General features: G+C 40.3%; 2 protein-coding genes across 2 annotated transcripts in view; one reads left to right on the forward strand and one right to left on the reverse strand.

The window, feature by feature from the left end:
- alpk1 (alpha-kinase 1) overlaps window positions 1-3,533 on the reverse strand; it is a 38,940-nt gene extending 35,407 nt beyond the window's left edge. The window contains exon 1 of the mRNA XM_028473912.1: window positions 3,484-3,533. The gene's annotated coding sequence lies outside the window, so the exon portion shown is untranslated. The remainder of the gene's footprint in view (window positions 1-3,483) is intronic.
- LOC114480090 (RAS guanyl-releasing protein 2-like) overlaps window positions 1-24,337 on the forward strand; it is a 64,731-nt gene that overhangs the window by 17,791 nt on the left and 22,603 nt on the right. The window contains exons 2-7 of the mRNA XM_028473915.1: window positions 6,323-6,459; window positions 6,552-6,654; window positions 6,868-6,924; window positions 7,592-7,723; window positions 8,085-8,235; window positions 11,367-11,540. Of these exons, the coding sequence (XP_028329716.1) occupies window positions 6,390-6,459; window positions 6,552-6,654; window positions 6,868-6,924; window positions 7,592-7,723; window positions 8,085-8,235; window positions 11,367-11,540 (687 nt within the window). The 5' untranslated portion in view covers window positions 6,323-6,389. The remainder of the gene's footprint in view (window positions 1-6,322; window positions 6,460-6,551; window positions 6,655-6,867; window positions 6,925-7,591; window positions 7,724-8,084; window positions 8,236-11,366; window positions 11,541-24,337) is intronic.

Genomic DNA, 24,337 nt, shown 5'->3' on the forward strand with positions numbered 1-24,337 from the left:
CCTCATAAAACCCAAACTTGGTCGTACCCCAGCCTTTGTTAGAGTTAGGGTTTGGATTAAGGTCATATACAGTAGCTTCAGTTAGTGAAATGTCCAATCTACCAACTCCACAGCCTTCTACCACTCACTTTTGGACATCAAAACAACTTTTTATTTACCAAAACAAGTGTATGAGCCATAGGCGGAGTTTGAGATTTTTGCCAAGGGGGCCAAGAGAAAAAATAGAATTAAATGTTTAGAGCCAACCACAATGTGTGTAGCATATAGAATAATGCAAAAATGATTAGTAACATCATTGATAATGTTGACTCCAAAAATTTGCGTCAACGCTCTCTGCTTCAGTTTATACATTTTATATTTATATTTGTATTTATATTTATCATATTTATCCTTTAATCTCTATTTATCCTTTATTTATCCCTCATCATTTATCATTATTATTATTATTATTATTATTATTATTATTATTATTGTTGGCTTGTTTCTTTGTTTTTTGTTTCACGCACCGACTACCAATTCAAATTCCATGTGCTGTCTTAAAAACTGTACTTGGCCAATAAAACATTTCTGATGTCTGCTGCAGTACTATATATGAACCGCTGGGCGCAGTGTCGCTTCACTATTCATATTGTGTAGAAGAATTGCGCAACCAGAAGAAGAACCAACCTAAAGTCTCAAAAGTTTGGGACCATTTCACTGAAAACATTTACTACACATCTGAGAGAGAAATAAATTTTTTAGCATGTACCGCAACTTTCTATTTAGTCAAAATATAGTGCAAATGTTAATTGGAAGTTGAAAACTGAGATTTCAGTATTCAACATGAAGTTTAAAGTATAAAATGTGACTAAAAACTCTGTGACCAGTGACGCGCATTGAGTGTGGGCTAGTGTACGCAAGGGGTCTTTTTTCATTGGTCGAAGTTTTTACAGGCTTACAGCTGTTACAGATGACGGATTTTCTTCGTTCCTTTTTCAGAGCACATAAGATCTTAATTTCTGTCAGGACATAAAGACAATTTTAACCAAAAACTTAAGAAGTGTATCAGAAGGAAATTACCTTCTCTACCTTTAAGTCATTTTTGCATGCAAAGCACCTTTTCCTAAAGTTCATTGTATGAAAGTTGTTTTCAATATAAAGTCTGACTGTTTGTTCTGCTCAGAGGTTAGCACAGGGATATAGCAGTTAACAACTTTAATTTCAGTAATGAATGTCAAACATTCTGTGTCGAGATCTTCCAGTGACTTTATGGGCTTCATTTTACCACCATCAATGTCATGGAGACAAGGGACATTATTAGGTTATCAAGGTTACTGGCTGACTGTGTACTCAGTTGTAACTGCTCTGGATTAAACCTACACTCTAACTCTGAATATACTGTAAAATGCAAATTAATGCATACCGACTTACCTTTAAGTAAACTTACCAGCTAACAAGTATTTTTTGATAAACATCAACCTGTCCTTTCATAGTGTGTTAAAAATGCTAATTTAATGCTAATTTCAAATGGCAGTGACAAATAGTAGTGTACACCAACTCAGCAATCCAAATGAATAATATTCTATATTCTGCACAGGAAGATAAATATAGTGCCAGAAACCTTAAAATACCACCATCCATATATTTGTGTTTCTCTTTGTGTGTGCTTTATCATCATAATTTGAATTGATAAAGAACACTGTTGTTTGCCTCGAGACTGATACCTGAGAAAATATCAATCAAACCTGTTTAAACTTCAGACTACGTTAGCATAAAGATACATGCTAGCATCAAAATGTGCCAAATATCAAAGCATGAAATGACATCACCGGTATCATTAAATGAGTGTATGTTTGTGACCTATTACTCATCAGAGCTGGTGTAGATTAAAAAAAAACAAAACAATAGCAATGATTAGTTTATTTCAATTGTATGGAAAGCTAAACTTAGCAAGCATTAACGTTAGCATAGCTGCAAAACCTTCTCGGTTTGTTCATCTAAAATGTAGGTTTATGAAATAAATATTTGGAGATGATTCAACATGACATCTGATATTATGTAAAACTGACTATAATTAGGAATAACATTGTTATTATTTCTAATATTTATTATTTTAGAGACATTTTAATCTTGTTTTTTTAAGTCTTGACCAAGCTTAAACTTCACAAAGCGTTTACAAAACATGGTTTTGGTCAAGAAAAGAAGAAAGTGTGAATAAGTGGTGAAAATATGTGTAAACGTGAGGAGCCAGGTTCACTTTTTACATTTTGATATACCAACAACATTTCAATGCACAGCTAGAAATGACCAGGCACTCGTCAGCTTCCTCTTATCCCTGCTGAGGCCCATCCCACCCCTTAATCCGTGGATCGATGGCCGGGGGTCGCTGTCACCAGGCAACCAAGGATAACACCAAAGCCCTTTTCCCAGCGTGTGGCTACTTAACAATCAATATACCACTTCATAGGCTTAGAAATGATTTCAGAAATAATATAACAGTGGGGAAAATAAGCAGAATATCTAAAAGGGCAAGAAACAGAAAAGCTGTTACTGGAAATACCACAGTGAGAGTAGCTCTCTGTTGTTGATGAAGAAAGTGTTTTTTCCAAGAAATGGTTAAGTTAAATTATCATCTTCACCATCAAATGGGCCCAGCACGTTCCACAGTGGGACACACTTAAAAGCTAGCTATGGTACAGGTAACAATCAAAACCACTCAAGTCAAACTGTAAGCCAGATTTGTCCCCTCAGAACATCCAGTTAACTGGATGGTTTTATACAAAGTACAAATCAAAGAGAATACTTATAATCAAGTAACTCGTCCGTTTAGTTTTGACTAAATGTTTTGCACTTCAGCTGATTTTTGTCCAATTAAACCTTTTGTTGAAATGAAGCCTAAAAAGCGCAATCTAGCATTCCTGAAACATTCTCGTCTTTCTTTCTGTTCTTCAACTCCTACAGCTTGTAAACAACCAAACCCACCCCCCACTCCTAGCCTCTCCCCTGCATCTGTGGACCAAGTATGTCCTCATTCTGTTCAGAGGACAAGCTGTTCTGATCTGAGCAGGCAAAATGCAGAACTAAAACAGATGCCCATTTTGCCTCAGAGATAGATTTATTGGCACGGACTTAGAACAGACTCATCCAGAGTGATGGCCCCTCAAATGAAATTCAACCAAATCTAGTGTAGAAGCAGCAGGGATCCATAATTACATAAGAGATGTTGATTCCTCTAACCAGGCCACATTTAAATGACCATTATTAACCCTTAATGTCCAGTCGCTGGTTAGAGATGCTCTGGTAAACTTGTCTGTAGCTCGAATTAATGATAGTTGATTGACCTGTCACTTGATAATTGGATTTATTGCAAAGGTTCATTTTTCAACCATAAGTCAGTTCCTATGAAGTCACCGTCACCCAACGCCAGAAACAATTCTCTGTTAATAGCAACAGCTTATATGACACAATTATGGCTTATCTCAACCCAATGTATGTTTACTTTACCATTCTAATCCTGCCGCCTCATCATCATGGTAGCTTTTATCCGCTCTCTGGTTGCAATGTGTAATAATGAAGCGGCTCCTCCTTCATTTCCCCCCAAAGAGTGTCTACAAACAGGCTGTAATTGAGTGTGTCCACCCACCGCTTTGGAGTACAGAGAAAGCTTTGAAAGGCTTCCTTGTATCAGGCACAATAGTCGGTTTCACACACTCATCACATGCTTTCACACTGACACAAGTGAAACACTGTATAACTATTATCCATCTATCAGTGTGGTCATTTGGCTGGGTGTAACCATCACCTCAACGTTACCCTCACCCTTCATCTGCAACACAACGGTATCATAAAGTCAAAATGGAATCATGAATATCCTGCCAAGATTTCTACTGTATTTCTGTGTATTAATAAAAATACGTTTAATAATAGCCTTTTGGCGATAACACAAAATGCCCTCAATTTTGCGATATTATCCAATACTGATATATACATAGACCCCAAAGTTCAGTAATGGAAGAAAGGCTATATTCTATTTTGATATATTGTCCCAGACTACACAACAGTTGTAAGAACTAGTGATGCACCGAAATTCCAGCCACCGAAAATGGCAAAAAAGTGCATTTTCGGCTTTTGGCCGAAACGCAAACGCCGCAGTCAGCGTGTGTGCTTGTCTGGAAACAATCCAACTTGACCGCGGACTCGCGGAGCGGCCGTTTTTTAACACATCTGAGCACCAACGCGTTTTCTGAGCAGAGTTGACATAGCACGCAAGTGCGTTTTCCGTTTGTATCACGTCAACGCTGTAGCTACGTGTCGTCCTCGTTCAACACGGACCACATGGCAGTCTGATGCAAGGCTGCACATCAGCAGCAGAATCTGATTTCAGTCCGTCAGCGCACGTTTCACGGAGATGCTCTTTACTACATCACGGGACTTGGTCTGCGTTATAATCATTACTTGAATGGAATTAAACCAGCACGCACGAGAAATGATGCATGCCGCAATAAAAGCACACGGAGCATACAGAGACGCACACGCTCTGTGAATTACATGCACTTTGTGTTTTAATGAGAGAACATATTTAATTTGACTCTCTTCCAGCAGATCGGTCATTTATAGGCCTGTACAACATCATTTAATGTATGAGTGGAGACAAGTTAAACATTTTATTTTTTTTGTTTTATATTGTGCATTGTTGGAATGTCAGTGCTTGATTTATTATTTGAAGCATTATTTTCAATTTAGACAATTGCAATGTTTTCATTTTAGTGGTTAGTACACATTCAGAGCCATAAATACAATGGAACTAATCATTTGCATTGAAAATTATTTCGGTGTTTCATTTTTTGTTTTCAGTTTTGGCCAAGAATTTTCATTTTGGTGAGAACTCCATAACAAACAAGTCTTTAATGATGTTTACAGTGAAACTAACAATGCAGAATAAAATAACCTTTCAATACTGTGCAACAAATGTTACACACATAACATTTGTTTCATATAGTTATGTAGTTAGCATTAGCTTACCGGTTAGCGATGAGCTAGTTAAAGATGCACGAAACAGCTAACAACGATCTATATTATTGCCAAAAAAATGACTGAAATGCGTCATAACCACTGTCTACCAACTAAAAACACTTAAAGACATTGCTTTAGCTCCCGGATTAGAGCCTAACAAGCTATTTTTTAGACGACCCGACCACGTCTGGGAATACGTTACGCGACTTTCGGTTATGACAGAAAATGACTTGTATCGAAAAGGTCAACAATATTCTTTTCCTCTAGTGGGTAGCACTATAACCTTTTCAATATCTGCGGAAAAACAGATGATATTATGGATAATACCGGCTGATAATACTGCTGATCTTTAGTAACTAGCATAGCGTTTCCTTTAATGATGTGTATATGTGTAACTACTCCATCATAGCCAGGGTAAATATTAAAGTGCATTTCCCTCAGGTTTGGATAGCACATATGGACGATTAATGAAGTTGCATTGGCGAGACGTATTATGGAGAGCGTTTGCTCATTGGGCAGACGACGCGGAGGCATCGGTGTTTGGCCGATGGTGGACGATGGATTACAGATGCTCAGTGCGGCCTCTCTACAGCTTATATTAACCTTTATGTAGCTTGGATCATTCAATTAGTATAAATATCTCCATATCCATAGTTGAGTATTTACTTAAATCTGATAGGAATATGGCAATATCACAACAACAACAAACAAAAAAAACAATATACTACCACTAAATAGCTTATTATGTTTGGACAAAATAAAGAGACACAGTTCATGATCATAAATGTATTTTCAGCAGCATAGCCAAAAGAGCCCCAGCACAAAAACAGCTTCATGGAAGTGACATTTTACAATTCTACAATTTTATAAGTGGTATCACCGATTTGGGGGAAAACACACCAAATGACGCATTAGGAGTAGAATGCCGATGCACGATCTGAGGCTGACATCGGCGAGACGTATGCGTGCCATCTGGGTAGATATTATTGTTTCTTGCTGATGGTGTTTGTTGGTTTTTATTTAAGACACAAAGCAAGAAAAATGTGTCTCATGCTATCACGGTCTTTGAGCTTTTTCTTGGGAGCACTGCACATTTGGTTTGTATTCGTTATGAACAAAAGTGAATAGTGCCCTACTAATGCTCGTTGTTTGACTCAACAAACCATGTCAACATTTGCAGAGTTTTCTACCTTTTCAAAGCAAGTTAAATAAAAAATCGATCTGAATCTAATCAATCTCATCCCGATGCTGCAGATGTGTTGTTTGGAACATCCTTTGCTTGCTGTAAACTTGTCTGATTCTCTGTATTTCTATCCTCTGTTTTGTTTAGTTGGAGGCACCACGTTCCAGGCTAAAGAAAGGAAATTAAGGGTTAAAAGCACAAGAAGAAGGAAACAATGGAGTCTATTTTATCGGAGCAGTCGGCCACTGTGGACGGACTGATAGAGGCATGCCTCCAAGCTTTTGGTTGGTCATTTTATTATTGTTACTTTCGTATTGAAAAAATTTGTGAAAGATAAGAACATTGTAATTAAATACATGCCATTTTCATTTTCCAGATGAAAAGGGCGCCTTAAACGACACAACTTTGGTTCGCATGTTTCTAATGATGCACCCTTGGTACATTCCATCAACAGACATGGCCAAGAAGCTCGTGGATAAGTATCCTTTATGTAAGAGTCATCAAATATGTCCCTGGCTTCCTGACCTTTATTGTCTAGTCCAGATTAATTTACTATTGTGTGATTAAACATGACCTTAAAGCTAGTAGCATTTAGTCATGTGCTTGACAAGTTGGTAAAAGTCTTGTTTTACTCAATGTAGCTGTGATGGGAAAGTGTGTTTCTCACGGTTGTACTTTGACACACTGATCAGATCTCAAGAGGAAGGATGTACCGCAGAGCGCCGAACAAGAATATGCCACCTTGTCAAGTATTAAACAAGTTTCTTTTTTTTTTTTCTTAATTGATTTTTTTAAATGTTTAACATATTCCGCAGGGAGCGTAATATCAGTCCATGGAAGGTTTTGCAATAGTCCAGCCGTTCTCAACTTTTTTTAGATCGTGAATACACTTTGATATCAATAATTTCCCCTCTAGATTTCATTTTTTGTTTTAGTTTTTTTTTACCACATTTTAAATAAAATTAAAACTAGAGTTATATTTGACAAAATGAAAGTGCAGAATACAGATTGTTTGATTTTGAATATATATATATTTTTAAAAATCAATAATTATATTGTTTTTTATGAATTACTAGATTTTTTTAGGTGACCCCACATGGGGCTGAAAAACACTGCTATATAGTCAACACATATTGATAATAACTAAAATAATTTCAAATCCAGTTTTGATCCAGCTAAGGTTGTTTCATAAATGAATAATTCAAAATAATAACACAGCTTCATACATTTTAAAAAAATGGTTAGACAGAAATTCTAATTTTATTCCAGGAAAAAAAAGGATTTGTGTGTTTTCATCAACAACAGCTTAAAAGGTCAACATATATCTGTTTAAATGCAAATGTGTAAGTTCAACCTGCAGCTCCATGCCACCACATCAGTTTTTCTCCTTGTTTACTCTCTCCTTTTGCCCTTGAGGTACTGGATATCTGAGTTTCCTGCAGAGTTCAATCTGGACCCGGAGCTTGTGAACCAAATAAAAGACTACAAAGACCTTTTGACAACTGAGGGCAACCAGCGGCAGAGTCAGCTCATTGACCTCGACAGTGTGTGAGTGAATGGTAGTGCAGTGTGTTGTTGACAGGGCGGCTGAGTGCTGCTCTCTCTCTCTGACTGTTTATGTCAGCAGGCTCTTTTTATTGCCAGTCGTTCAGCGTTTGCTGAGCTCTGATCCGTAGGGGTCACGGACTTTCTGAATATCTAATAAAATGCACTTCGGTGCTGCTTTTCTCGATCAATTCCTCAAGCTGGCTTTGCGCCAGTTAATTATTCACAGAAACATGGTACTTTATAAATCTATAAAAATCACGTTTTGATGGATTGTTGTATTTTATGACTGTGGACTGCACGTGACTCACTCGCTTTTTTACGTTTATGGAGTGAAAGCGACCCCTCTTCTGCTCTTTCTCAGGCCGTCGTATAAATGGAAGCGACAGGTGACTCAGAGGGTCCCGTCTATGTCCAAAAAAAGGAAAATGTCCCTGCTGTTTGATCACCTTGATTCCTGCGAACTTGCTGAACACCTGACCTTCCTTGAGTACAAGTCCTTCTGCAAGATTCTGGTCAGTTTGAACCTATCAATAAACAGTGGAACATGTTGATGAAGATACAGGAACTTGTAGTAATCCTGAAAATGTAGTAATCATATTTGTTAGAGGCAAGATACAATGACCTCATGGAGTGTTAAAGTGGTGAAATAACCCAAAGTTGGGATCGAAAATAAATAAAAAAATATTTTATATCCCAAGAAAGAGTAACTTTTATACTATAAATTAAAATAGATGCAGTTTTGGGATATTGGGACATTTTTGAGATATTGGACGCTGAAAATGTAAGGACGCATGAAAATCAACACACAATCCGGTCACTAAATCCTTCATATCTCAAAAAGTATTAATCTGATCAAACTAAAAACGTACAGTGTGCCTATTGAATTATTAAAAAAAACAATTGGTAAAAATTTCTGAGTTTTTTTGAGACCGAAGTGTGTGGGATATCCTTAAAGGGGACATATCATGCCAAATCCACTTTTTTAGCCCTTAAATGCATTTTGTTGTATATTTAGAGTGTTTAGAAGTACAGAAAAGTTCAAATTAGTCTCTTCAGGTGCTCCGTTGATATCTTTATATTCTGTTTTGGTCATATTTATCAATTTGTTTCAATTTTTCTCTTCTCTATTACGTTTTTTGAACAATGACGTCACAGTATTTGCAGCGGAACTGCCAAATTAAGACATCGACTCCAGGCCCAACACTTCGAGCAATCCGCCATTTTTATTTCTCGCTTTTATTTTGTAGTCCAAGCTCAAAGATGCCAAAGTTACGAGAGGATAAGTCAAAATGTTTGGTTGTTGGATGTAGTAACCCACACGCTTCATTACACCGTCTCCCAGCATCAGAACCTTTTCAAAGTGCCTGGTTGAGTTTTATTTTTCACAGAAATGTACCCACATCTGTGGGTAAGGTCATTTTTGTGCAAAATGCATTTCGTGACGTTAGCTTGGCGCTAGTGTTAGCTCGGCGCTTGTGTTAGCTCACTTGTTAACATCCATATGAAGACGTTGTTCTGCAGGTTCATCATCATTTTCCATCTCGCTCCGCCGGGTCCGACTCTGGCTCGAACATGTAAGGCTGGATGGACAAGTCTTCTGTTGTTGACATTTTATAAATAACCTCTGAATAAAAAGTTTCTGCACCGCTTCATAATCGTATCTCTTCTATCAAACTACAAAAATGGCCGAACAGGGTGGAGTTGAACCGAGTGTCACCTCTGCAACCTGGAGAGGGGGCGGGGTATTAAGTGTCTCATTTGCATTTAAAGAGACCAAAACGAGTTGCTCTTAGAAGCACATCAGAAAAAGGGGTAGAAAAGGGGCCTGTGGAGCTATTATAATGAGGAATTCAGACCTAAGCATTGCAGTTCCGCTTTATATATACCACAACTGTATGATTTATATGTAAAAAGGATTTAAAACAATGATATGTCTCCTTTAAAATGTGTTGAAATGACATGAAATGACACCATGTTGTCGGCCTCACAGATCAATAAATCAAGATACTTTGCTCAAAAAAACATGTAAAAAGGTTGAAATTGCTGTCTGAAAGGTTGTTTTGATCTCTACTGTTACCAATCCGTTTATTGATGTTGTTCGAAAGGTTTTTGCGTAGTGCATTGTGGGATGTGGAGTCCCGTAGACGGATGCATAGAAGTGTTTTTACTATATTCTCACTGTGATTTCTTGTGTTTGCCCCCCAAAAACTCTGCCAAAGTGACTTCCCAACACATTTCTGGTGTTTTCATGGACTGAAAGTTGAGGCAAAACCATAGCAGATGAGATCTGAACCTGGAATTGAATGTCTCGTGTAGTGAGGGGATATCACGGGGAATACTGGGAACAAACTCGGACAAAAATAGTGTCAATTAACTTACTGTTCTCCATCTCTAGCAAAGAAAAATAAAAAAGCATAGGAAGAATGAAGTAAAAACACCTTTATGCATCCCTCTACGGGACTCCACATCCCATAATGCAATGTGGAAAACGCTTCTGAAAATAAGAGAATCAATGAGTGTTTAGAGTGAAGATCAAAACCATATTTTTGAGTGGCTTTTTCAAACTTTTTTTCCGAGCAAAATATCTTTCATTTATTGATCTATGAGGCCTACACTTTTTTATTATGGTTTATGATTGAAAATTAGCATCTCCATGACTGGCTTTTTGCATATTAAAATACATTGTTACTAAGTATTTTTCATTAGCGATGGTAAAACATAGCAAAGAGAGATACTAGAATCAACCCTACTCATTAAATGTGCAGTACTCACTGAATTCTACTTTGACTTAAGTTATTGAAAACACATTTGTTGGTGTTTTATGGGAAGTCTTTCCAACAATTGTTGTTGTAGTTCTCTCAAACATCAAAAACATTGATCAAAAATACAGAAAAACAATCAAAGGGAGATAGTATTCTCTTGGATTTGACCTGGAAATTTTGTCAGCCTCTGGATTTATTCCCAATATTTTACAACTTGGATCTTCTGAGCTACTAACCTGATGTGCAAGATACAAATTACATTATTTATTTAATAGTGCTTAACATTCTGACGTACAAAGGAAGAAACTTATATATGGAGGCTGCATCATACTTGTTATACTATTATTTATTTTACCATATCGCAGCATAGGCAACCGCTGGCCAGGGGGCCACATGTAGCCCTCGGTCTCATTTTGTGCAGCCCCAAAGTTAATGAGCAAGATTACTCCAAAAACACACAAAATGACAAAAAGAAGTACCAAAAATACACAAAATGACTCTAAAAAGCATTCAAAATGGCAGAATAATACACAATGAAGACATAAAAAATAAAATATACAAAACAACGGAATTACACAAAGGACTCAGAAACACACAACATAACTCATAACACATAAAACAACAAATCTATACAGAATGACAGGAAACTATACGAAACAACAAAAATACGCAAAAATTACTCAAAAAAACACACAAATAACTATAATATATCAAATGACAACAAAAATGACAGAAAAGCTCCCAAAACAACAACAAATATACACAAAACAACAAATAAGGACAGAAACATACAAAACAACAGCTAAAATACACACAACGACAACAAAAACTTTTTATTTTCTGTATTAATACTCAGATAATGTGTCCTCGTGTCCGCTCAGTTCCAGGACTACCACAGCTTTGTGATGCACGGCTGCACGGTGGACAACCCCATCCTGGAGCGCTTCATCACGCTCTTTAACAGCGTCTCTCAGTGGATTCAGCTGATGGTGCTCAGCAAACCCACAGCTCCGCAGAGGGCCGCCGTCATTTCCCATTTCATCAGAGTGGCACAGGTGGGTCTGTTGCAATCTGACGCACACTGGTTTGGAAATGCTGGAGGAGTCTTTGTTCAAGTGGAAAACTAGACAGGTTGGAACGTTTGGAGGGGAAACTATTTTTAATTGGTTGGTAAGCTGAGCCTTATTACAGGAGAGAACAATGAGCTTGGTTTTGTCTGTCATTTTGTGTGTTTTTGTGTGCGTTTAGAGTCATTTTGTGCATTATTCTGACATTGTAATCAGTGAGGATGTATAGCACCCTCATTATTGTATATACTTTATTATTATAGAATAGATTTTTGTCCGATAACAATACTACGGACGCTTCTGCCCTTTTCTTAACTTTAACAGTATTGATTAATTAACAAATAATTTGAAAATTTCCTATTTGTTTATTGTCACGTGTACAGAAAAGATATACAGTAGGGGATATAGTGACTACGAGGGGTTACAGTGACTCCGAGGGGTTAGAGTGACTCCGAGGGGTTATACTGACTCTGAGGGGTTATACTGAGTAGGAGGGGTTACACTGACTCTGAGAGGTTATTCTGATTCCGAGGGGATATGCTGACTCCGAGGGGTTACACTGACTCTGAGGGGTTATAGTGACTCCGAGGGGTTATAGTGACTCCGAGGGGTTACAGTGACTACGAGGGGTTCTACTGACTCTGAGGGGTTATACTGACTCCGAGGGGTTATACTGACTTTCAGAGGTTATACTGAGTAGGAGGAGTTACACTGACTCTGAGAGGTTATTCTTATTCCGAGGGGATATGCTGACTCCGAGGGGATATACTGACTCCGAGGGGTTATAGCGACTCCGAGGGGTTACAGTGACTACGAGGGGTTCTACTGACTCTGAGGGGTTATACTGACTCCGAGGGGTTATACTGACTTTCAGAGGTTATACTGAGTAGGAGGAGTTACACTGACTCTGAGAGGTTATTCTTATTCCGAGGGGATATGCTGACTCCGAGGGGATATACTGACTCCGAGGGGTTATAGCGACTCCGAGGGGTTATAGCGACTCCGAGGGGTTATAGCGACTCTGAGGGGTTATACTGATTCCGAGGGGTTATATTGACTTTCAGAGGTTATACTGAGTAGGAGGGGTTACACTGACTCTGAGAGGTTATTCTGATTCCGAGGGGATATACTGAATCCGAGGGATTATAGTGACTCCAAGAGGATATAGCGACTCCGAGGGGTTATACTGACTCTGAGGGGTTACACTGACCTTGAGGGGTTATATTGACTTTCAGAGGTTATACTGAGTAGGAGGGGTTATACTGACTCTGAGGGGTTATACTGATTCCGAGGGGTTATATTGACTTTCAGAGGTTATACTGAGTAGGAGGGGTTATACTGACTCTGAGAGGTTATTCTGATTCCGAGGGGATATACTGAATCCGAGGGATTATAGTGACTCCAAGAGGATATAGCGACTCCGAGGGGTTATACTGACTCTGAGGGGTTACACTGACCTTGAGGGGTTATATTGACTTTCAGAGGTTATACTGAGTAGGAGGGGTTATACTGACTCTGAGAGGTTATTCTGATTCCGAGGCGATATACTGAATCCGAGGGGTTATAGTGACTCAGAGAGGATATACTGACTCTGAAGTTTCAATTTATGCATCCTTTATTATTTTTTTTCTGTCGTGTCAAATTAACTTTTTCCACCACAGTTCTAAAGTTCGCAAAAAAGTCTAATCGAGGTCCACATGTGGCCTGGGGGCCACCAGTTGCCCATATCCACTGTAGAGGCTGTAAACTGGCCTTTGATAAAGACAAAACACTCAGAGAAAAAAGAAGCAATCTTCTGTGCAACTTTTGCTACTAAAAGAGATGATTAAGATCAGCCATGTAGAAAATGCTCTAAGCTATGTTTCTTTCAGGAACACAACATGGCCGTCTACGCTCTATAGAATATTTTGCTTTAAAATTTTCTCTTCATGCTTTTTACACAGAGAGCCTGTAAATCTACAGTTATCTAAAGGTCAAAGTGCTCGTAATCTAAATTATTTTTGGACTCCTGCAACACACCGTCAACCCTCTGCCTTAAAGCATTTCCAGCCCATATGTCTCGAGACTCTCATCCTTTCACATTTCTTCGAATGGCATCCTGTGCTTTGCAGTAATTGATTTGCTTTCAGCCTGATGTTATCATTTGCCAGATGGGCTGAGTTTTCCTTCCACGCGACACTTCACTCATCTCTGCGGAGAGGAGGAGGCTTCAGTGAAGCGTAGACAGCTCAAGGAGGACTATCTCTCCCTAACAGCCCTCAGTGCTTTGTGATGCCACTTGCTTGAGCATTTAGAAAGCTGTTCTGCTCTTTCTAATTCTGCAATGACGCATATTAATACGGGTTAGCATTTGATTTATGATCTTGATTGCTTTACACATATTACTGCAGTTTAACCACAAAGTTCAAGTGTTAGAATTTCACACCAATGAAAAAGACGCACTCCAAATTAGCTCATTGATCTTTTTTTATTTGTAAACTTAACAGAAAACGATTCACCATCTAATAACATATCACAATTACATATCACATTAAAAAAACAGCAACAACAAAATAACATGTGCATGACTTTTGTTTTTCCTTAAAGGGGACATATCAGGCTAAATCCACTTTTTTAGTCCTTAAATGCATTTTGTTGTATATTTAGATTGTTTAGAAGCACAGAAAAGTTCAAATTAGTCTCTTCAGGTGCTCCTTTATATTCTGTTTTGGTCATATTTTTCAATCGGTTTCGATTTTTCTATTCTCTATTACGTTTTTTGAACAATAACGTCGACTCCAGGCCCAACACTTCGAGCAATCTGCCATTTTTATTTCTCGCTTTTATTTTGTAGTCCAAGCTCAAGGATGCAGAAGTTACGAGAGGATAAGTCAAAATGTTTGGTTGTTGGATGTAGTAACCCACACGCTTCATTACACCGTCTCCCAGCATCAGAACCTTTTCAAAGTGCCTGGTTGAGTTTTATTTTTCACAGAAATGTACCCACATCTGTGGGTAAGGTCATTTTTGTGTGCGCGAAGCACTTCAAGGATGACTGCTTCTGCAACCTCCGCCAGTATAAAGAAGGATTTGCCGAAAGGCTTTGTCTGATTGAGGGTTCAATTCCTTCTATCTTTGGAGACGACGAACAGAGCACTTCGGTAAGCTGTAATTAACGCTAAAAAGTATGATAAGACGTCCCTGTCATTGTTTTGTTAGCATTAGCAGTTGCACCGTTCATATGTTAGCGCTGTGTGCTCGTTTTAGATCCTTGATGATATGGTCTACATGATTTAATTTAAGTCTAAAGTTTTCATTAGTCATTTCATTTTGCCGTTATTGTCTCCGAAAAGACTGTATTAAAATGCATTTCGTGACGTTAGCTTGGCGCTAGTGTTAGCTCGGCGCTTGTGTTAGCTCACTTGTTAACATCCATGTGAAGACGTTGTTCTGTAGGTTCATCATCATTTTCATCTCGCTCCGCCAGGTCCGACTCTGGCTCAAACATGTAAAGCTGGATGGACAAGTCTTCTGTTGTTGACATTTTGTAAATAACCTCTGAATAAAAAGTTTCTGCGCCGCTACATAGCCGTATCTCTTCTATCAAACTACAAAAATTGCCGAACAGGGTGGAGTTGAACCGAGTGTCACCTCTGCAACCTGGAGAGGGGGCGGGGTATTAAGTGTCTCATTTGCATTTAAAGAGACCAAAACGAGTTGCTCTCAGAAGCACATCAGTAAAAGGGGTAGAAAAGGGGCCTGTGGAGCTATAATAATGAGTAATTCAGACCCAAGCATTGCAGTTACGCTTTATATAGACCACAACTGTATGATTTATATGTACAAAGGAAGGATTTAAAAGCGTGACATGTCTCCTTTAAAAAAAAAAGGTTTTGGCACATGTTTTTATACATTTACTCCTTTGTTACCTTGATAATCCACAGTAAAGGATTCAGATTTAGGGTTTCTCAACTTGTGGGTCAAAACCTGATTTAACTAAAGAGAAAAACCTCTTGCTTATTCTTTTTGTGCTGCTTCAAACATTTTTTTTTTTTAATTCTCATTTGAACTGAGTTAGTTGGCGGCGCGCACAGTCGCAGCGGCCCGAGGCTCCCCGCTACTTTTGCACCTTTTGTATGTTTATGTCCTTTCTATGTCCTTGTATCATGACATACCCATGTCACAGCAACCGAATCTACAGCCGTAAAGACTTGATAGACATCGGTTTTCAGGCAAAAACGGATATTTCAAGCATCTTCTCACGGACACACAACATTCCATCGGAGATAGCAAGACCGCCGGGCACCCCGTGGATTGTCGTCGGGCACGGCAGGCGCCGGAGGCGGCGCAGAGAGAGGAAGCAGAAACGCGGACGCCGGGCAGGCCTGCTAGCTCAGCTCAGGAGCCGACCGCATCGACCTCCGCTTCCATCCATCTTCCTGACAAACGCCAGATCCATTGCAAATAAGATGGATGAGCTGCAATCACAGATCGCCTACAACTGCTACATCCGTGAGTGTTGTCTGCTGATTGCGCCCGCATATCCCCGACGCTACAGTGCAGCTAGCAGGCCGCACTCTCCACCGCCACGACCGGACCGAAGCCTCCGGTAAGAGCAGGGGAGGAGGACTCTGTGTTTTTGTGCTCAAGGACTGGTGCTCGGACAGCAGAGTGATACACACTCACTGCTCACCGGACATAGAGGCCATGTCTGTCCAGTGCCGACCGTTCTATCTGCCACGGGAGCTAACGGTAGCCATTGTAGCTGCTGTCTACATACCTCCCGACGCTAACGTTAGCACGGCACTCGGCCAGCTTCAGATCATGGTCTCTAAACAACAGAGGGCTCACCCGGACGGGGTTCACATCATCGCTGGGGATTTTAATCAAGCACATATCAAGGCTGTTCTCCCCAAATTTTACCAGCACGTCAAGTGTGCAACCAGGGGAGAAAACACACTGGATCATGTTTACTCAAATATAAAGCATGCATATAAGGCGACCCCCCTCCCCCATCTTGGACAATCAGACCACCTCTCTCTGCTCCTCTTCCCTGCCCCACACCAGTTTGCCTACAGGGCAAACCGATCCACAGAGGACGCCATCGCCATCACACTTCACACAGCGCTGAGTCATCTGGAGAACAAGAAGAGCTATGTGAGGATGCTTTTCGTGGACTACAGCTCAGCGTTCAACACAATCATTCCGGACATCCTAATCACCAAACTGTTGAAATTACATATACCTCTCCCCACCTGCAACTGGATTAAAAACTTTCTGACGAGCCGCCCACAGTCTGTCAGACTCGGCCCCCACCACTCCTCCACCATCACACTCAGCACTGGTTCCCCGCAAGGCTGCGTCTTGAGCCCTCTACTGTACGCCCTGTACACCTATGACTGCTCTTCAACTCACCCAACCAACCGCATTATTAAATATGCGGACGACACCACTGTGGTGGGACTCATCCGAGGCGAGGATGAGACAGCGTACAGGGCCGAGGTAGAGGAACTATCACGCTGGTGCTCAGCAAACAACCTGACCCTGAATATCCAGAAAACAAAAGAACTGATCATGGACTTCAGGAAGATCAGACAGGACCACACCCCCCTCCTCATAAATGGAGAACAGGTGGAGACTGTCACCACCTTCAGGTTTCTGGGCACCCACATCTCTGCTGACCACTCCTGGACTGAGAACATCAGGGCCCTAGTCAAGAAGGCTCAGCAACGGCTACACTTCCTGCGTGTCCTCAGGAAGAACCATCTGGACACGAAGCTGCTGTTGGCCTTTTATCACTCCTCTGTGGAGAGCGTGCTGACATACTGTCTGGGTGTGTGGTACGCTGGCTCAACAGTCAAGGACAGGAAGGCGGTGCAGAGGGTCATTAACACTGCCCAAAAAATCATCGGCTGCCCTCTGCCCAGCCTAGAAAACATCGCCACATCCTGCTGCCTCAGGAGAAACCAAGGCCATCACAGGAGACCCCTTACACCCTGCTCACCCCCTGTTCGACCTGCTGCCCTCTGGAAGACGCTACAGGTCAACAAAATCCCACACATGCAGACTGACAAACAGCTTCTTCCCCTGGGCCATACGGACTGCAAACACCCATGGATACACACACACACACACTCTTTCAGGAACAATCTCCCATAACCCCCCCCCCCCCCCCACACACACACACATACACACACGCTTTAGCACTAAACACTACAGCACTTTAAACTGTAACTTATTCTGTAAAGTACTCACCGATGTCTCGTTTTAAATTTTTTATGCCGTACGTTCGTTTTTTATCATCTTTGTACATATTCAATGCCTTGTTGTTGTTTTCGCTCCTGTCTTTTAATTCTATGCTTTGTGGTGTACTGTAGCTCTATGCGAGCATCTCTCAAATTCCACTGTACCACCAAGTACCGTGACAATAAAAGACTATTCTATTCTATTCTAACAAAAATATGCTTCAGATGGAAAACAGTGTACGAATATAATGTGGCGCTAAAAGGGATTGGTTAGGATTTAGGGTTAAGTAAGGGACTAAATATATTAGGGATGCACCAAAATGAAAATTTGTGGCCAAAGCCAAAGCCGAATAAAATAAAAATTCTTGGCCGAATACTGAATATCGAATATTGAATGCAGTTGCAGTTTTTAACTATTTTTTTTAATAGTGCATAAATAGCCTAGAATACATTTTTAGACGTGTTTTTTTTAAAGAAAGTAAATGTATATTGAAAATTCTGACATTTTTTTTTATATTCCAGTAGCCTTTGCTTTTCAAAAAAAGTTTTTAATTTATATTAGCCCTTCAAATAAAACAAAACACGCATTTAAAATAAACAAAAAAAAATGAAAGTGAATTAAAGTGGATAAACCCACAACAAATGAATTATTGTCCTTTTCACCGCGCCACTGCACGTTGTTTTATTGCGTCAGACACTGCGTCACTGCATGTAATTTGACTGCGTCCGATACCGCTCCACTGCACATTGTTTTATTTTGCGTTGGACGCCGCGTCACTGCACGTTGTTTGACTGCGTTGGACACCGCGCCACTGCACATTGTTTGATTGCGTCAGACACCGCGTCACTGCACATTGTTTGATTGCGTCATTGCGTCAGACACCGCGTCACTGCACTTTGTTTGATTGCGTTGGACACTGTGTCACTGCACGTTGTTTGATTGCGTCATTGCGTCAGACACCGCGTTGCTGCACGTTGTTTGATTGTGTCAGACACCGCGTTACTGCACGTTGTTTGATTGCGTCGGACACTGTGCCACTGCACGTTGTTTGATTGCGTCATTGCGTCAGACACCGCGTTATTGCACGTTGTTTGATTGCGTCGGACACTGCGCCACTGCACGTTGTTTGATTGCGTCATTGCGTCAGACACCGCGTTACTGCACATTGTTTGATTGCGTCGGACACTGCGCCACTGCACGTTGTTTGATTGCGTAAAAAAGGTAAAAGGCTAGACTCCAGAAATAAAAAAGATAAGAATCAGTAGCCCACTAAAGAGATCAAATAATCTATTTGCAAATAACCCAACAAACCTCAATAGTTATACTGCAGAGTTTGAATATTTTCTCAGGTTTGTGTCATGGTTAGCCACTGATGGTGACCCTGCTGTTGCTCACTGTTGCAGAAGGAATGACAATGACCTACAGTAGGCTTGTTACGTATTTCCAAAGACATTCATATTCCCCTCAGGAATAGTTGAATATTTTACACATGCAACAGAAAGGAATTTGAGTTCATCTCGTAGCGTGACAGACATACAAGATTCATGGCATTCTCCATTAGCGCCAGGTTCAAAATTACAATACTTCACATAAAATGAAGCCTAAAAAAATGTATTTGAGCTTGATTTGGTTTAAAGTCAGTGCATGTTTTGTTCATTGGATTTTCTGTTCAGAAAAGTTTTTTGCTGACCTGCCACTACGAGGAAATTAGAAAATGCCTTGATTATGGGCGTTGCTCCTAGAGTTGTTAAGACACGCCCAGTCATAGCAGCCCCACCCCCACAGCGTTGCACAGTACATTACTTCATACCTAATCATATATGAATTCAGCAGAAAAAAGTGGTTTAAGTGTGTACTTACACTTAAAGAAATTCAAGGCGTTTTATCAGGGTCAAGAAAAGATAAACAAAACTTTATAAACTGGTTGATTTTCATTTTTGGTTTCCAAAAACCAAAAAAAAAAAAACCTGAAAATTGCGTTTTCAAAGTAAGAGTGTATTTGAACAAACAATGAAAATAACCAGTTTTTAAAGGTTTTTTTTTCACAACCCTAATTAAAAAAAAAAAAAGCCTTGATTTTTTAAATTTTTAATTGAAAATCAAACTACTCATAGCTTATAATTGTTGTTGATGAGGCAATGGCAACAGACAATAACAGACACAAAAATATCTGGTTTTCTTTCTACTTTCTCTCTCTAAATGTTGCTTTTATGTTGGAAGAAACAAACATCTTCTCCCACTGGGTATTCTGTTCCCACTCATTAGAGATGTGCAACAAATTGGGCTTTTTCTTTAATGTTACTCTTAGATGGTCTTTGAAATCAGTCATATTGTTCCGTTGCTTTCTGAAAACACATGCACGCCTCTCTCCCTCTTTGATAATGATAATCACAGCCCTGTAGCATCCCACAAGTCATTTGGTTGGAGTCATTTTGATGGAATACGTCTGGGTAGATCCATTGATGTACGGCTACATTAATTCTCTGCTAATTCAAAACACCTCAAACTTTAATGATCAGGGATGCCGACAGGCGCCCACGCACGCACGCACGCACAGGCAGAAATTATGTAGAAGCTGATTTTTAATGTATTCAGATGCGAGTCTTAATGTGCCTGACATTTCCTCGAGGCTCCCTCAGGGTGCACAGGTTGCATTTCATTTCAGCTACTCATTGGAATCACATTACATTACAAATCACTTGTGTTTATTCTTTCTCCTTTTTTTCCTTAATGTGCATTTTAATATTCAACACAAACAATACTGCTCGTCGTCTGTGATTTATTTTCCACTGTGCTTGAAAAGCATGCCACCCCCCCCCCCCCCCCCCCCCCCCCCCAACCCGCTGGGTAGATGGTTGATTCCACCTCCTACAGTGCAACAGTGTTTTCTTCAAGCTTTCTGATATTTAAAACCTGTTCACTGTTTTAAGGAATAGCCACTATACGTAAAAACAATTGTTATTTTTGTCAAATAAAGGGCTGCCTTTTGCACTGCTTCGCAAAATTGATTCCAAAGGGTGTTTGAGCTGAATCCGATGAACCCCTCTGGCAGCCCACCCACTCAGCTGCGACCCCATCGATTTTCAGTGAGACGCCAGCAGGCTTGAAGGGCAGTGCGGAGCCCTGCGGAGCGCCATTCACAAAGAGTTTATCTAACTTTGACACAGACAGGATGGAACATTCAGTAAAAGCCTTGCGAGTGTTGGGCAAGTTACTCTAAAATGGTAATACATTTTATATTGTATATGTGTGGAATAATACGATTCTTGAACAGTTTGCCAATGGAAATTAAAGAGTGTACAGATACTATATCAAGAGATTTTATAGAAAATAATCAATTGAAAAGGTGTAATACTGTATGTATTTTTTGTGTGTATTTAGTCAAAATCATATGAAGATATGACAAAATTAATTTATTAACAGTAGCAATGGCTGGAAAACAGGATGCTAATACTTCCACCCACTCCCTTTTCGAACACAAAAAGTATGTGTACGCAGAATTATATGTAATTGTCTTGTTTTTGTTTTCTGTAGGGAGGCTACCTGCAAAAAAATAATTTGTTTATTGTAATATTGTTTTTTGTATTATTGCATTTGTTCAAAATAAAATTATTAGTCGCAGGGATACAAACGTAACATATTCGTGTTACAATGCTACCATATTCTAAATGTAGTAGTGACACTACTTTAAGCTACTTTGAGCTAATCGCACATTTACGTGACGTGAAGTCATTTTAAAATATGAATCTTATTACATTGATACAATTACAGATTAATGTCTACAAATGCGTTGCAACAAAACACTTGCCTTTTCCTTATAGTATTTTATTGACTTTTGAATCAGTCATCAGGACCTTAACACAGTGTTTCTCAAATTGGGGTATGTGTACCCCTAGGGGTGCACGATGGCATTTCACAGAGAGAGCGTGGGCAAATTTACAAATAAAGTGTCAGTCTTGGTCCCGCCCCAGGCGTGAGATGACCGGAAATGATAAAAACAATAGAAATAAATCTATTCAGGAGACATTAAATCAGTGGTTTTCAACCTTGGGGTTGGGACCTTATGTGGGGTCACTTGGAGTTTAATTGGGGCAGCTTGAAATGTTATATATATATATATATATATATATATAGCTCAAGTATGATTCTAGGAAAACATTTCTTTGGGGTTGCCAGAAATACTTGACGGGGTCACGATCCAAAAAAGGTTGGGAACTACTGCACTAAATACTGTTTATTTGCATTCATTTACAAATAAGATCATTTAACACTAGAAGTCCCACAGAGGTGTCAAATGAACTTTTTACCTATAAAACCCAGAGAGGTGTCATTTGACCCAAAGAGAACACAAAAATTATTTATTTTTAATGACAGTGTGGTGTGAGAAATGTGCAAAAGAACAACTGTGATTTGTTTTCAATGGTTTTTATTTAGAAGAATCTCCTTCATCCTCTTATTGAGACTCGTGACATACTTGGCACTGCCACGGTATCTCTCTCCTACATTTGCCACATGTGTATTTGTGGCAATGAACACATCGCACAGTTGCGCGATTGCTCTTGCAGCAATGGTTGATCTGACACTTAGCCCTTTTCCCAGGGCCAGGTGTAGGCGGTTGTTGTTGGCGCAGTTGCTCTTTGAGTGCCTTCTTTTCACTCACATGAGAGTTAGCCAACTCTCTTGCTAGCTGAACCAGGAAGTCCACCCGTCTCTCCTGCACCCCGGTGCATGCTTGATAAAGCAGATGTGCATTGAGTGCCGCCATGTCGATCATGTTGTAGAACACGGCGACTGGCCATCGCCGTGTTCCTGTGCGCACACTGTACTCCCGCACCATCTGGTCCATCACATCCACTCCGCACTTTGTGGTGTTGTATTGGGTGATGGTGTTTGGCTTCCTTTTGATGGTTTCCTCAGTCTCAACCACGCTGTGCATGCTGCTGAGAATGTAGACGGTCTTTTTTCGTTTGGGCGCATACACCGTCAGCGTGGCACCAGTGGTGGAAAACACCTAAAAAAGAAGAAATTGTTGTTATTATAGCGGTTTTAAACACAATGACACACTCAGAGGTGTTGATGGAATAAAAAAGACCAACAACATACCTGAGTGGTGAATTCCTTGCGGTCCATCTTTCTAGTTGACTGAGGAATTTCCCGGCGAATCTTGTTGACTGTCCCGAGGATGGTGGTTTTCCGGCTGAGCAGTCGTCGTGCAAGTGTCAGTGATGTAAAGAAATTGTCCGTGGTGACCGTCCTGCCTTTGTCCATAAATGGTTCCATCAGCTTCATCACCACACTCTCAGAAAGTCTCTCCTCACTGGGACGACTGGGGTCCTTTCCAAGATATGGGAGGACATTGCAGATGTATTTTGTTTTCAAATCACAAGCCACCCAAAACTTTATGCCAAATTTGTCGGGTTTTGTTGCAATGTACTGCAGGAAACAGCAGCGAGTCTTCGATGGGAAAAGCTGTTCATCAATTGTGATGTGTCGACCAGGGTTGTAGCATGTGATGCAGTTGGTAACAAACGATCCCCACACATCCGAAATTGCAGCAAACTTATCTGTCTGCACTCGCTCACTGCGCGTAAACATGTCATCAAATCGTAGGTGACGCATGATGTCTTGGAAACGGTTTCGTGACATAATTCCAGTGATAAGTGGGTTTCCCAGGCATGCTGACCAGCTGTCACGCAGAGATGGAACCTTGGTCACCCCCCTCAAAATAATAACAGAAATAAATGCCATTAGTTCATGGAGGATCATGAACCAGTCCGTCTGCTCCGTTTGCCGTGCATGCTGAATAGTCCATTCTTGAATGGGACGGAGCATGCCAACAGTAATGAAACAGAGGAAGCTCTGAAGGCGACTCCTGATTCTTCTTCTGGCCTTTGCTGTTGGCTCTCCATCTGCAGCGTACGGTTCCATTGGAGTGAAACGGAGAATTGTACCCACATGTTCTTCATGCCACACTGTGCCCTCTTTCGCCGTCTCTGTGGGCTCACTCTCCAACCGAGCTCTCTTTTCCAGATGAGGAGCAGTCGCGTCATCTGCAATGTGAACAAATTCAAATTATTCTTTTCTTCGGTTTTAAATAAAAATAAAGTCAGGAAATGAAAATAGGATGTTTGGGAAATCTAACCTGAAGACAGCTCAGAGTCCGAATCCGAATTTGGCTGAAGGTTTATGTCCTCCCCATCTGAGTCACAAGGGTTTGCATTGTTCAGGATCAATTCCAACGCTTCTTGAGTGGTAAGTCTTCTCTGCATTTTGAGTAGAATAAGTGTGGAGTGTCAGCAGGTGGAAGCAGCCAGCTATTTATTCCCCACAGCACAAAAGGCTGCATGACAACATGGTATTCCAGTGGTGTCCAATTCCGGTCCTCGAGGGCCACTAATCAGCACACCTTATTCAAATGATCATCCAGCTCTGCAGAAGCCTGATAATCATTTGAATCAGGTGTGTTGGAAGAGGTGACTCTGTTTCTTTCAATGTTTGTAGTCTGTGTTTGTTCTCCCCCAGCATCAAGCAGAACGAGTTAATAAACGGGGCATTGTGAC

The sequence above is a fragment of the Gouania willdenowi genome, chromosome 18 (genome assembly GCF_900634775.1).
Source record: "Gouania willdenowi chromosome 18, fGouWil2.1, whole genome shotgun sequence".
Taxonomy (NCBI): domain Eukaryota; kingdom Metazoa; phylum Chordata; class Actinopteri; order Blenniiformes; family Gobiesocidae; genus Gouania; species Gouania willdenowi.